Raw genomic sequence first — 14,337 nt, forward strand, 5'->3', positions numbered from 1 at the left:
TTCGCAGACAGAGCAGAGCGCCAACGGGTCCTTCTGCCCACATGGTAATTTTACCGTACATTTTGAACATGTGAAATATTTTGCCATAGGCCCTTTCCTTTATCTGACATTTTTATAAAGGAAGGCACACCAAATACACAGGCTTAAATTGTAAAATTTAGCTGAGAGAGAGAGCGAGAGAGTGTAGAGAGAATAGTGGAAAACAAACAAGTAACCAACTAATCTGATATAAAAGTTGTACTTGCAATTTTAAAACACAATATACTATTTTTGGCAAGTAGGAGATCTACAATATAACCCCTACTAGCCCCTCTGTACACAGCAAATACAGTAAAAGTGTGTTTAAATAAGATCAGATACTTAGCCCATAGGCCAAACAGGGGAGAAGTCCAACAGCAGTGCCCTATTGCCTGCTCCCTCTGATCAGTGTCTTTTTCCCGGGCTTCTCCTTGGCGCCAGAAGTCTGGGCAAGTCCACTTCTCTCTGGAGGGCAGGGGAGCTCTATGTCTTAGCTCCCCCCCCCCCTCCCTCTGTTAATGCTGTTTCTTACATCTTTCTTTCCGGCTGCTGTTCCGTTTTTTTATTAAAAAGAAAAAACTATATGTGGCAGAGTAGTGGAGACCTCAAAAATTGAGGTCTCCGCAGCGGTTACCCCGATGCCCCCTCCTATGTATGAGGGGGGATCTTGGTATGGCCCCCTTCCTCGCTCCTCCACGGATCCAAAATGGCCACCGGCATGTATATTCTCCGATAATCGGCGCTCTATGCCTGCAGTGGCAGCGCCTGTTATCGGGGAGGCTTCAGAAATGTGACAGCGGTCCAGTGAGACCGCTTGTCACTCACTATTCATGCACCCATTCTTTCTCCCTGTCAGTGAGAGCCTCTGGCTCTCATCTGACAAGGTAGTGCCTGCGCTGCTATAGTGGGAGTGTGTTACCTATAATAGAACACACTCCCATGTCTGCCACCTGTAAAAAAAAGTTTAAATAAATAAATTAAAGAAAAAAAAAAATAGAAGCAGAAGCTAAAACGCTGCCCAACTCCATGGGCACCTAAACAAAAAGGAAGAGGCGGGGGGATTGTAGAGGGGAGGGGTCTGTCAGCAGTGCTAAAGTTTAACTAGCTAGGTGCCAAATCCCCGTGCTCTCCTCCACAACCCATGGTAAGCAGTGTCCCCCAGACAGGATGAAAGAGAAAAATACAAAACACAACAAAAACACACCTCTGCCATGCTCCAGGTGACTACAGTCGCCAAAGGGATAATAAACAAACAAACTTGTGACCACCTTCCATGCAGCACACAGTTGGGGAGTAGCAAATTTATAGTGATGGGCCAGTGCCCTGGGTGAAAGATCCTATTATTTGTGTTCCCCTACTGCTGAAAGAGATTTTTTTCGTGATGACATGTAAATACTTATCCCATTCCCATAACAAAGACCACATTGTAAAGCATATCCATCAGCACAACATAAAAACTAATATCAGGTATATCACTCTACTTTGTTTTAATACTTTAAAGTATGTCTTCTACATCCAACATCCTCCCTAAGCGGGTCATAGGTGAGCTGTCCTGCTGTGTAATCCATACTACAACTGTCCAAAATAAGGCATCTACTTGAAAAGGCGACTGCTGCGATTCACAGTGAAAGCAGCCACTTTATGGTGAGAACCAGTGACTGATTAGCCATGCCACATATACATAGGTCATGGAGTCCCTCAGAATGGGACTGGTGTCCAGTGATATTCTCCTGCAACAGCCGTCATCAATGTGTGCAAGCAAAAGGAGCTCTGAGTTCAGGTATAATGCTCCCTCTCTAAACCACCAGCTTAAAACACAGGCAAAAGTGTTATACAAAGTATAACATTAAAAAGGCGTTATACAATGCTATAAAATATATTTTACTGAAAATTTGTTTAGCGTTCATACCTGGCGGCAATTGAGAATGGTGGTATAAAAAGGTATTCATTTATATTACTTGGCTCCCTAACACACAGTATTAATAAATTGATCTACTGAATTGTCATAATTCTTGTGTGCGTTTTATTTAGAATATTATTTTTAGGTTTTCTTAAATCCATGTTTTTACTGCATGTTATATTAATCTGACATCTCCCCCTTACACAGATGTTTCAAATAACGATTACGTGTCACAAAATCATCAGCAAATCGCAATTTCTGTAAGACATGAAAGCCACTAATGCAGCAGAGATCTTTTCCTTCAGAATAATTATTATACCCAGCAACCTATTGAGCAATATTAAATATTTTATGAACACCGTCCTGGAATTTATGCAATATCAAGCAAACCATTTCTAACGCCAGACTGACCGGGGTACGGAGCTGGTGGGTATGGCAGTGGCTTGTTGGTGGCTCTGTAGTAAGCGACCGCTCTCTTGAACCGGGAAACTTTGTCGTCTGTTCTGGACTGAAAAACAGAAAAAATAGTTTAGATATAAAAAGCAATTCTACATCATTAGTCTGCCCTTTCCATCATTCCCGCCTACCACCCCTTTTCCTACAAGATCTAGTCATCTAACCATACACAAAAACCATATCACCAATAGCAATGACATTGCACATATTTGCCCTTCCTGCCCAGGGAAAAGAACAGACAACGTGCACTCAGTATGCTAATAGTGCTGCTCCCTGACTTAGAGCACAAAGGGGAGGCGGCTGTTACTACTACAACATTCAAAGCCTGTAGTTATCTATTTATTGATGCTATATAAAATACATTTAACTAGCAAATTCAAGGTTTTGCTGTAGTTGGGGTTAAATAACATTGTTGGGTCTAATCAAGAAAATCCTGTGATCATTATTTAAAATGTGATAGAGTCTGCAGGTTAGGAAGCAGGTCCTCAAAATATATATTGTTAGAGTTGGGAATCCCATCCAGCTAACCACAGCCCAGGCAAACTCCGAATGCAATGACTGTAGAGATGTCCAGAGTCAGAGACAACTTAATGGTTGTCAAGTCTGGAAGAATGGAGTGATGGAAGGGGTCTCTTACACTGGATTCCTTATAAAAGTGTCATTTTCCCATGGTACAGACTTTACGGCTCTCCTGTTCCGGGCACCATGTAAACACGGACTCCTGGCCCTCCCAGCCTCTGCATCCCCCCCGCCCCACCACCCCTTTTACTCTCCCTTTTTTCCTGGTCTTACTCCTATTCTTTTCTCCTTTACAATTTTATTAGAACACTAGCTTTATTGTATTTAACCCTCTTGACTAGATATACAGAGGAAGCAATTTTATGATATACAGTCTTATTCTGCATTGTCTCTGAACAAAGTGTGAAAGAGAGAGATTTAAAAAAAAAAAAAAAAAGTACTATTTGTCTTTTGACAAATTCATATAATCTATTGCTCCATGTAAGTACCCTTACCAAAGACATGATGCCCTTAAAAAAAAAAAAAAAAAAAAGGCGATGTGGTGAAAATTAGCAAAAAATCCCCCCCCCCCCAAAAAAAAATTCCCCACAACAGGTATTAATGAACAATACTGAATTTTATTTACCTGTGAATGCTGAAAAACATCTGCAGAGATTGCATCCAAATCATTTGTATCTTTGATATTGCGCACGTAGTCAGCAACCGCTTTGATTACAACATCGCAGGGGGGTAAAACAAGCTGGTGAGCACGCACCTAGATGAGTGAAATAAATGCTTGTTTATCACGCTACTTGTGAAACAATAACAACAGGAGTTTGATGATGCAAAGTAGCAGCAGCTGCCAAAGCATGTTGGGGTAGTAATTTATACGGGTGCAGTCATAACCGAAGGTTGAGAACAACTTACATCAAGTATAAACATTCAGGTAGTGTAAAGTTCTGTTCTAGAGCTAAATACTAGCCATAACAAGCTAGTTACACAGCATGTGTGCACTTCTTCCTTTATATTTACATATAAAAACCTATGCGGAAAACCGCCACTCGTTTCTTTAGCAGTATGTCTTGTTAAGTAGGATATGAATTGCTCTGTATTTTTCAGTAGATTGCGTAACTCAATTCTTAAAATGTAAAATTTTTCCCACTTGGTATATAAAGAATAACTACATTACTTTTGCTAAATGTTACAGTTCTCAGTAGGTAGCTCAAGGCCTGGAAGGCATTGTTGTACAATATGCACAACATGTTAACTGACATGCATACAATACACAACAGACGCTAAAGTTGGGTACACACCTATGCAACGTTACATCAGATGCAATTTCTGTAACAATTTCACCACCGATTGAATGTCCTGATGAACATGCTGATCCATGCGTACATACACAATTTACCTTCAGATCTTCATCTCTCATACCCATCTGCTGAAAAGATCATGACTGCACTCTACAAATATCTGCCTACACTGCTGGTCGTTCGTGCGTACACACTGCCACATCTGCCTGACATTGTTCCATCATTGATCATGATTTTTAGAAGGTTTATAAAATCAACAGATGTGATGTGTAAGATAAAACACGATCGTGGGAGCGTACACACTCGTGCAATATCTGACCAAGTGGTCATGAACCGTGTGCTCTGCACCATAATTACATAGGTGTGTACCCAGCTCAACTGCTTTTCAGAAAAGCAAGATCGGTTATATGCAACGTTATATTGCACAAACTGACACAATCCCTAGACATTACAAAAATACTCTAAATTCCCATAAATAGAGAATGCTCAGACCATCAAAACAATCTGAACCCTCTTTCTCCTCCAATTGAATGACATCTTCTACAAGCTCTGCAAGGTTCTCTGAATAGGATAGTAAGTTTATCATAACTGACATACATCACCCTAATCTGTTGCTCAATTGCTTATCTGCTAAAGCTATGTAATATAACCTTTTTATATATAATATAGGCATGAATGAAATTTTCCATGAAATCAAGGTTGGGTGTTCAGGCTGAACGCACCCCCCCCCCCCTCCCTTCCTAACATTCATGTGTGGAGTGGGAATGGCCAACAAGGAAAGAGGAATAATGTGACCTGCACACTACATAAAAAACCCTAAAACCAGGCGATGTTCTGCAAAAAACAATGCAGACAATAGATTTTGCTTTTGACTGTAAGATATTGATTTATGTCAGAAAATGACCAATTAGTTGGTTTCTTTTCGGCACTGTACATTTGCTCATCCATTCAGAAGCCCCCTACACTGTGCACAACTCAAGTTGAAAAAGAAACATGCTTAAGGCAGTCTAATCCAATCTTTATTTTTTCTCTGCATAATTGTGCCTAGTAAAAGCAGGCCCTAACTCAACAGTATAACAACCCCGACCCCCTCCCGAAATGATGTCAGTCCCATCTCTTGCAAGCAGACCACACATGAAAATGATTGACAGGAAGAGACTTATTTATAGAAGCAGTTGACATTTCTACCACATTATATTATGTATTCATCTCTTAATACTTACAAAGCAGATCAATAAAGGTTAGTGCGATCTTCTCTATGGTCAGCCTGTCATTTCTAACACTCTCACTGGTTCCCATGCAGACAAAACAAAAATTAAACTCACCTGCGGCATTACACAGGAGTTATATCGCGTGTGGTAGGCATCTGAACACCAGAACGTATCGCAGAAGAGTTTGATTTTTGCTGGGTTACTAAGCTGGTGTCTGCCAGTCATGACAGTCTCAGTGCAAAGAAACGCAACCGGAAAGTTATGGAATACCATAGTAAGTGGTAAGGTGCAAAAACCTGCATAAATATTTTTAACCACATACTCTCATCTCTCACTTCTGCTTTGCAATCTCCTTATTTACTACAGATCTTCCTCTGCCCTGTACTGACTGATTCAGCTATTCTTATCACTTATTCCCCTATTATCTTCCATGCCATTATGCCATGTCTTATTCTCTCATCAACCCTCCATACACACATCCTCCCCCCCTCCTGTTTATCTGCACCTCCCCTTTCTCTGACCTTTCAGCTCTACCCTTTAACCTTAAGAACGTTCCCTGCCTTTAGCTTCCGATGCTCATATCCTTGCACCCTCAGCACTGCCTATACTACACATCTTCTTGCCTGGTCCTCTCTCACCCCAACCTTCTCCCCATTTCCCCCAACTCTAGACAATCCCCATCATCTGTTCCTTCTTCCACCACAAAATTTCCCACCCACCACATACATTCACCATTCCAAACTCATTCTCATCCCATCTCCCTCTTTCCTATGAGCTGTGGAACACTAGACCTGTCTGCAACAAATTGCCATCCAGGCACGTCCTATTCCTCTCTCACTCTGTCAGTCACCTTGCCATTACTGAAACCTGATTCCTTCCCTCGGACACTGCCTTCCCCTGCAGCTCTCTCTTATGGGGGTGGGGGGGCAGGGACTCCTCGATCAGGTAACAGTCAAGGTGGTGGATTAGGCTTCCTACTGTTCAACTGCTTGTACCTTCTGAGTCACACCCCCCTTCTGCTTTTTAAGTCCACACCACCTTACATCTCTTCTCTCCACTCCAGTTTCCCAATTCCTCAACAACTTCACAGTCTTCCCACTGACCTACCCACTCTTAACTAGAGGATTTTAACATCCCCATCAACAACCTAATTGGCACTTCCGCCTCAACTTATCATGTGTACTTCCTCCTACGGTCCACCTGCACCCAAATCCGTGAACACACAGGAACAACCAAACAGCCTTGACCCAATCCTATTCTCAGCCTCACTTGAAGCACTTTTCTGCTATTTCCAGCCTGCTCTCTGCCCTAATGCTGCAGTTTCATTTTACAACACTACACTCACAGCAGCGCAAGACAAGGCAGCTCCTGTCACCACACAGACTCCAACCATCTGAACCCCAACCCTGGCACTCCAAACAGACCCGCCAACGGCAAAACTGCTTTCGAACCACCAACACAGACTGCCTCATTATAAGATTTACCCTGTCTTCTTACTATACTGCTCTCTAAGCAAACATACTTTAGATCTCTAACAGCCACCCAATTCCCCAACCCGTTACCCCTCTGCTCACCCTCATCCCATCTCTCCTCACTGCACATGACTTTGTCATCCACTTCAAAGGGGAAATCAACACCATCCATTTAGAAATCTCCTCTCGGCAGATACATCAACCTGCACCCACTTATCCTCCACTTCTTTCTCTCCTGTTACTGAAGACCAGGTCTTCACATTCTCTCTTTCAATTACCCATCAATCTCATAAGATTTTGAGTGAAGAACCAGTTTAAGACTGTAAATTTATCAAAGTCACCTTTGCCCTTCAGACCAGGTTATAAATGTTCACCAAGTCATTTGGTGACAGGTAAGGTCTTGGTATTCTAGAATACAAAATGAATCGCCCCAAAACACATGTAAGAGAAAGCACGCAGATGAAAGCACAGGTTATTCATAATTTCATACTTTCAGCGAAGCCAATGGATGATCTGGTCCAAGTAAGCTCCAATGGAAAGCGGCTAAATCTTCATCAGGTAGAATGTGGTTACCTAGGAAACAAGTTTACAATTAAGAGCAAACCCAATAAATACAGTAAAATGTACTAGCAACAGAGCGTTAAGACAACATTATATGTGGATAATAAACAGTGGGTTATAACGGTCACCTTCTACTTCCCCTTCCTTATAAAATCAGCTCACAACCATCTGACTCTCAAACTGTAATTTCATGGTCTGTCTGTGTGCACACTGGTGAAAGCCAAGATCTCTTGCTCTGATAAACGTGATGCCTTCCAATCCTTAAATACCGCTCAATAGGGAAATTATTAAAGGGGTTTCCCTCTTTTAGATGAGGTCAGAATACTGGCTTTTACAGCCCATATTTTACTAAATAGTGCTCAGATTTCAGGGCTTTATTCTGTGCTTTTCAGCCATGTCTTTATACCTCACAGTTTATTTCCACTGTCCATGGATTTGACACACAGCTACACTCTGGACATAACTATTAAATGCAAAGAGCACAGTAGACTTAGGCTGAATACCCCAAACCCCAAGAAAAAAACAACTTAATTAAATAAATACATGGCTGAACACACTAAAGTCAGCCGTGTATTTAGAAGTAATCAGACAACCCCTTTAATATTTATATAGGTGATCTATTCCTCTTAACCAAGATACCCTGCCAAACCCAATCATATTACAGATACAGTATGATGTCATGTGTACACACACATAACTTAGGCCAGTATGAAGTAATTCAGGATACAAGGTGAGGCTGGAGTTATAATAGGGAGAAATAATATATACAACAGCAAGTACATGGAGAACTAACACTTCATTTGTTTAGGTTAATATTTCTTCAATAAAATGCATTTTTCCCCATGTAATCACAAAGCAAACTCTGTTTGCACATAAATGTACAGTGTTGGCTTTAATGTTTCGGTCATGGCTGCTCCATCAGAAGCACATTACAGAGCATTAGGAACAATGAGACTTCTGGCTAAGCCCAGAGCTGGGCCGCCTCCATTCCAGATTAGCACCTGACGCCCCACCGAAGGATTTCGTAACCTTGACAACAGAACGGGGCCGTAATGATTATTTCACAATCGCTCACCAAAGGTTCCCAACTAAAAAGATGCAAAATGCCAATTTATTCAACCACGGCTTTTACCGCTGACAGTCGTAAAAAGTGGGTTTGCATATTGTTCATTTTTTTTCTGTCAAAGAACGTTTGGAAATCACTTAAAATACTTCGCCATGGTTACTTGTAACCAGACAGCAGTGAATGAAACAGATTTATTATTTATTTATTTTTAACAATGGCAGAAGAAAATTACTGAAAAGTATACTGTGGATCCAACGAACGCCTTAGAGTAACGCTTATAATCGAAATAAAATATAAATTGGTGCTGAACCAGATGGGTCTGACGTTGCCCCGAATTCACAGTAAGTGTATAATACAAAAATAAAGAGGCAGCACACAATCAAATTGCACTTCAAAGCATTTTATTGTGTTGGGTGTATACTGGAGATAGGGCTCCAACCCAGAAACCACTGTCACCATCTCCTTTGCTATAATGTAAATCTAATTTATTTTTTTCCAACACAATAGAATTCTTTGAAGTGTAATTTGATTGTCTCTTGTTGTGCACAAGAATATGACCGTTAATGCAGAGTGAGGTATTTACACAGAAGAGATGCTTTACCCTTTGTTCTCTTCACCTGCCTTATCAATTATATACACAAAAGACATCTATAAATGTAAATATAATAATAATGAATGACCTACACAGAGTGCTGCTAGGCTTTCTACTTTGTGAAATTTTGAGACCTTATTTACTGCTCTTACTTGATCTTTCATTTTAAATATAAACTCATTTTTCATATAAAAATGGGTGTTTTAAAAAATTATATGGAGAAGCACTTTCAATTTTTCATTTGCATTGCCTTGACGAGAGTTTAGTTCAGCAGGTAAATGTCTTCCACTTGAGGGATAACGGCCACATTTTAATAACCTGAAAGGAGCACACTAACCTTTTCCTGTGAATGGAACTCTGGCAGGAGATAGCCAATTGTTCCTGCAGTTTCTCTTTCACCTCCTCCCAACAGCTTCATAACACCTTTCTAGCCTTGCCCCAACTAATTCAGAAGTCCTGTCATTTTTTGCTGGGATGAATTGCAAGTTAGGAAGAGCAAGGATCTACAAACCCAAGATACAGGTAGCCAACAGGCCTAAAAATATGCCAACTGGTGCCTAACTTTTTGGAGTCAATACTTTCACTTCCCTAACTCCTTAAAAGGATCGGTCTGCCATTTAGGAGTTCGATGATTATGATGCACTCCGAAATCTATATTATTTTGTTCCCCTCTGTATTGAACACTTTGAACACAAACATATGAATTTATAAATACGAAATGAAAGTAGTTACCTAGAAGAGCAGCAAATATGGGAAACCGGTTGGGATTAAGGTCCAGCTGTTTAGCCACCTCGTGCATCAGATACTGGCTTGTTGTGATGCTTTTCCCGTTGCGACTCAGCTTTAACGCGTGGGCGCTGAAGTAGTAAGGAATGTTGCACAGAGCATAGTCTGAGTCATAGGCGACCAGACCGTGGAATCCATTTTCACGGCAGAAAGTAATGACTTCTTGGTGATGATCTTCAATGCTCTGTGCGACCTGTTTGAAAACACAAAAAACCAGCAGACACGTTATGGCAAGACTCTGGTGGAGACCAAATAAGGCTATAAATATTGTATTACGTGCACTGTGCATTACTGATATGAAGTGGAGTCATGGGCAGCACAGTGGTAAGCACTGCTGCCCACAGCACTGAGTTTGACTGCGACCAGGGCCCTATCTGTGCAGACTTTGTATGTTCTATCTGTGTTTTGGTTGGTTTCCTCCCACACTCCAGAATATACTGGTGGGTTAATTTCTTTCTGACTAAAGTAGACGTGTGTGTGTGTGTGTGTGTGTGTGTGTGTGTAAGGAATTTAGACTGTAAGCTCCAATGTGTGTGTGTGTGTGTGTGTGTGTGTGTGTGTGTGTAAGGAATTTAGACTGTAAGCTCCAATGGGGCAGGGACTGATGTGAATGACAAATATTCTCTGTACAGTACTAAGAATTTAAAAGAACAAGACAGAAAGAAGTATAATGGGATTGCAAATAAAAAACAAATACACTGAACACAAACATACTAAATTACAAGGCAAACAAAATCACAAACAGACCACATAACACTATACATTTAATCTGTTTAAATTGCTATATTGTGCAAGAACATAATATGATTTCAAAAGGATAGGCAGAGTCTATATCCACTATACAGCCAATGCTCCCAAGAACCAGGGAAGGTTATACTCTCTATCAGTCACTACGAAAACTACTAATAAAAATCACATTATTCACTGGTAAACGGGACATTGAAGGGGAACTAGCGAACAGAGCAAACTAATAAGCAAATGGCTGTAACAAAGCAAACTAGCAAGAGATTTTGTTATTAATCCAGCTCTGGACTGGGCAGGACTCATGGTCTCAATTCCGACCAGTGCCCTCTCTCTGTGGCGTTTGTATGTTCTCTCCGTGTTACCATGGGTTTAGTCCGGGTGCTCCGGTTTCCTCCCACACTCCAAAGATATACTGGTAGGTTACCTGGCACCTGGCTAAACTAACCCTTGTGTGTGTGTGGTCGAGAATAAAGATTGTGAGCTCCACTGGGGGCAGGGACTGATGTGAATGATTAAAACAAAATATCTAGGCTCTATACAATAATTAGTAATAATAATGGTCACTCTCTCAGATAATTGTGAATAATAATGACGTCAATTTGCCCTGAATATCTCTGTAAAAGAGCGATATGTAAGCAGGCAAAGGACAGAAGCCAGCTGCAGCAAGTATTGTTGGTAACATACAAGTCTCTTCATTCATTATAGATGTAGATTGTCACAAAAATGCACATGTACCTAGCAGCATACAGTGAGCAACTTCTCATTATGCAGAGCCGCTCTGACAAATTAACAACACAGTTTATCCTCTACCCATCAATGTGTTGTCACCCCCCCTTTCAGAGTACTTCCACTTTAGAGATGAAATACACTAGGGAATGAGTATAATGGCAGAATGGATAACAATTGCTCATCAACCGTTATCTGCAGAACGACAAGATGATAGGAGAATAGGACATTGGGCAAGATGTAAGCACATGGTTAATGAGTGGGTTGTAATCCTTATGCAGAAAGGAATTTCATATATTTGAGACAGCTGAAACAACTAATGGAGGATGACATGAAATTGGCTCACCCAGCCTAACATCTTACACATTGCATCATCCCTGGTCACTGCCCTCATTTTCGGGTTTTCAGAACGAGAGGGCAGCATCAATTCTAATTCTGGGTGTTAGACCAAACATGTCCAAATCTCAAGAGTTCAAACTATTTGAGCCACTGACCTAGTCCCACTTTGGAATGTTTGGAATTGCACTGGGATTTCTGAAAACCATAAGGAGATTAACCAAGGCAGCTGTGTGATATTCCAGCCAGACATAAGCCATGCTGGGTCTCTCTGATCTCGGAGTTGAGGCACACAATATCACCCCAGTACGTGGATAGAATAAATTGATAAAGAGGCTGAAGGACATGGAGAGAACGTGTAACAGGAGATGTAGGCCTCAAACACGGCTATACTGCATTATAGATATATTCAATTACAAGACCACTAAACCGAAAGCATACATCGTTGTATGGCTCTATGTGAAAACACTTTCAATGACATTCACAAACATAAATGAAAACTATGAGGGACTTTCTGTCAAACCAGTACAGCCAGCATCTCATAGGCTAAAACAGCTGATAACAGGGAGCAATTGCTTGCACTCACCCTAACACATTAACAAAAAATTAGAAGCTGGATAATGGTGACATTATTTTGACGAACTTGTATTTGGCTGTCAGAGATGGCCACTATATCACCATTAAAGTAGGACACAAGTGGTGTTGTAACCTGCAATGGGGTGATAAATTCCCCAAATGAAATCTGGCCGATACCAAACTCTTAATAATGTCAACATTATCCACATTCCATTTACAGCTGCACATACAGCACAACTCATACACTTGCTTATTTTCGGCAGGACATTTAGCCTTGGTAATACCGGAAGTGTAGTGAGGTTTTGCAGAAATACAGATCACCAAATTGTTGCTCATCTAACTGGTTCACTGCTGCTATGCAAATAGTTACACAAAAGAGCTGCCAAATTGTTTGCACACTGTGCTGCAACCACAGGAGTGTCTGACTGTGTACAAATACCACGGAGTACAGTCCCAATGCAAAGGCAAAACATTCAATATCTAACTAGAACTTGTTAAAGTCTTAAATATACACTTAACCCTTACACAACAATAATGACCAATATCTTCCATAGATGTCCTATTTTTTTCTTAAACAAAAAGCAATTATATATAAAATCATATATATATAAAAATGTGTAAGTACTTCTGACTACACATAGGTGGAGTGGGAGACACCAGGTCTATTATATAAATGTTTGAGGGTGTTTGTCTCATGTAAAACATGGAAAGGGGTTTTGCAAATTCCTTAATAGCAGCTTTTGTCAAATAATTTTGTAAGTGTCCAACAGACAATTCGGGCGTTCCTCTGCCCTTGCCAACAAAGGTTCAGACAGAGCTGACAAACATAGCACAAAGCAACAGGAAGGAGTTAATGGATTATACTACAACATGTCCCTCCCCAACAGCACTATGGTGTAATCTCATAAAGAGGGCAGCGCCATTTTGATAATGCTAAACTCTAGTTACTAATCTCTGTTCCAAAGGTCACATCCTATAGACTACTCAATGTAACAGGGAAACAGAAATCTACCGCCTCAAGCCAAGCTCAGGCTGTCACTGTAGACATAATTGCATCTTAAAGCTCACATAGGCTGTCTCACATTACAGAAACACAGTGTTTCTGAAATGAAACGCTATGGAAGGTTCTAGGGGAAGATGACGGACACCAATCAATTACAGAAGACTTTCAGTGGATTTAGAAATATGATAAACATACCTTCTAGTGAACATTGTGCATTTCAAGATTATTAGAAATCAATGACAGAGGGGCTGGAAAGACTTTTATACAAGGTAAAGAACAACAAGGTTACTAAACATCTTAATAATCTACAGCAAATTATAAGGATGTTTCATGTGACCCCTGGAGATCCTGGCTATTCACACTAACACACACTGGGAAGTTTTACTAAAATGTAATCCAGAGGAAACCATGCACATTACATTCTATTAACATGCTGACAGCGAATCCACTTTTTGGAAAAAAATATTTTGTAACCAGATCCCTAAACACATAAAGCTGGCTACACACATTTAAGTGACCCGATTGCCAAATATCTTGGTTTGACTCCAACTTGGACACACAGATATATGGTCAGATTGAGTAGATCTGGTGGCTCTGTAATTTTATTTAATGAATATAATACACAATGAAAATAGGAGAAAAAAGATTATCATTAGTACACACAGCCATCTACAAATGTATTTAAGTCTATGACCAAAGCAGCAAGATGAAATTCAGTATAAAATGGAATGATAAAAGGCAATGCAACTGCATGTCCTCACCCAAAATATAAAGTATTAGTAAACAAATATGGATATTGATAATTATATCAAAAGCAACAGTCAATAAATGATCAATAATGTAAATAACAGACAAGAAAAGCACAAGTAGCATGTAGTAAGTAGTATAACGTACCACAAGATCTAGTCACCATGGTGACTAGAAAGCACACCCCTGGCAACCAGAGGAGAGCATGACTGGGCTGCTTCCATTACAGTCTAATGAGGACCATGGCTTGTATATGGAGCCAGTTACATTACTTACAGCCTAGGGCAGAGAGAGGCAACCTGAAGCACTCGGGAGGGGGGTTGGACTCTATC

The 14,337-nt window shown here is 40.6% G+C and overlaps 1 protein-coding gene across 1 annotated transcript in view; it reads right to left on the bottom strand.

The window, feature by feature from the left end:
• Positions 1 to 14,337, bottom strand: part of FAM120A (family with sequence similarity 120 member A) — a 45,333-nt gene that overhangs the window by 20,471 nt on the left and 10,525 nt on the right. The window contains exons 2-5 of the mRNA XM_075183194.1: positions 9,820 to 10,066; positions 7,359 to 7,441; positions 3,519 to 3,647; positions 2,330 to 2,426 (exon numbers count right to left, since the gene is read on the bottom strand). Of these exons, the coding sequence (XP_075039295.1) occupies positions 2,330 to 2,426; positions 3,519 to 3,647; positions 7,359 to 7,441; positions 9,820 to 10,066 (556 nt within the window). The remainder of the gene's footprint in view (positions 1 to 2,329; positions 2,427 to 3,518; positions 3,648 to 7,358; positions 7,442 to 9,819; positions 10,067 to 14,337) is intronic.

This window comes from Mixophyes fleayi, chromosome 8 (genome assembly GCF_038048845.1).
Source record: "Mixophyes fleayi isolate aMixFle1 chromosome 8, aMixFle1.hap1, whole genome shotgun sequence".
Classification (NCBI taxonomy): domain Eukaryota; kingdom Metazoa; phylum Chordata; class Amphibia; order Anura; family Limnodynastidae; genus Mixophyes; species Mixophyes fleayi.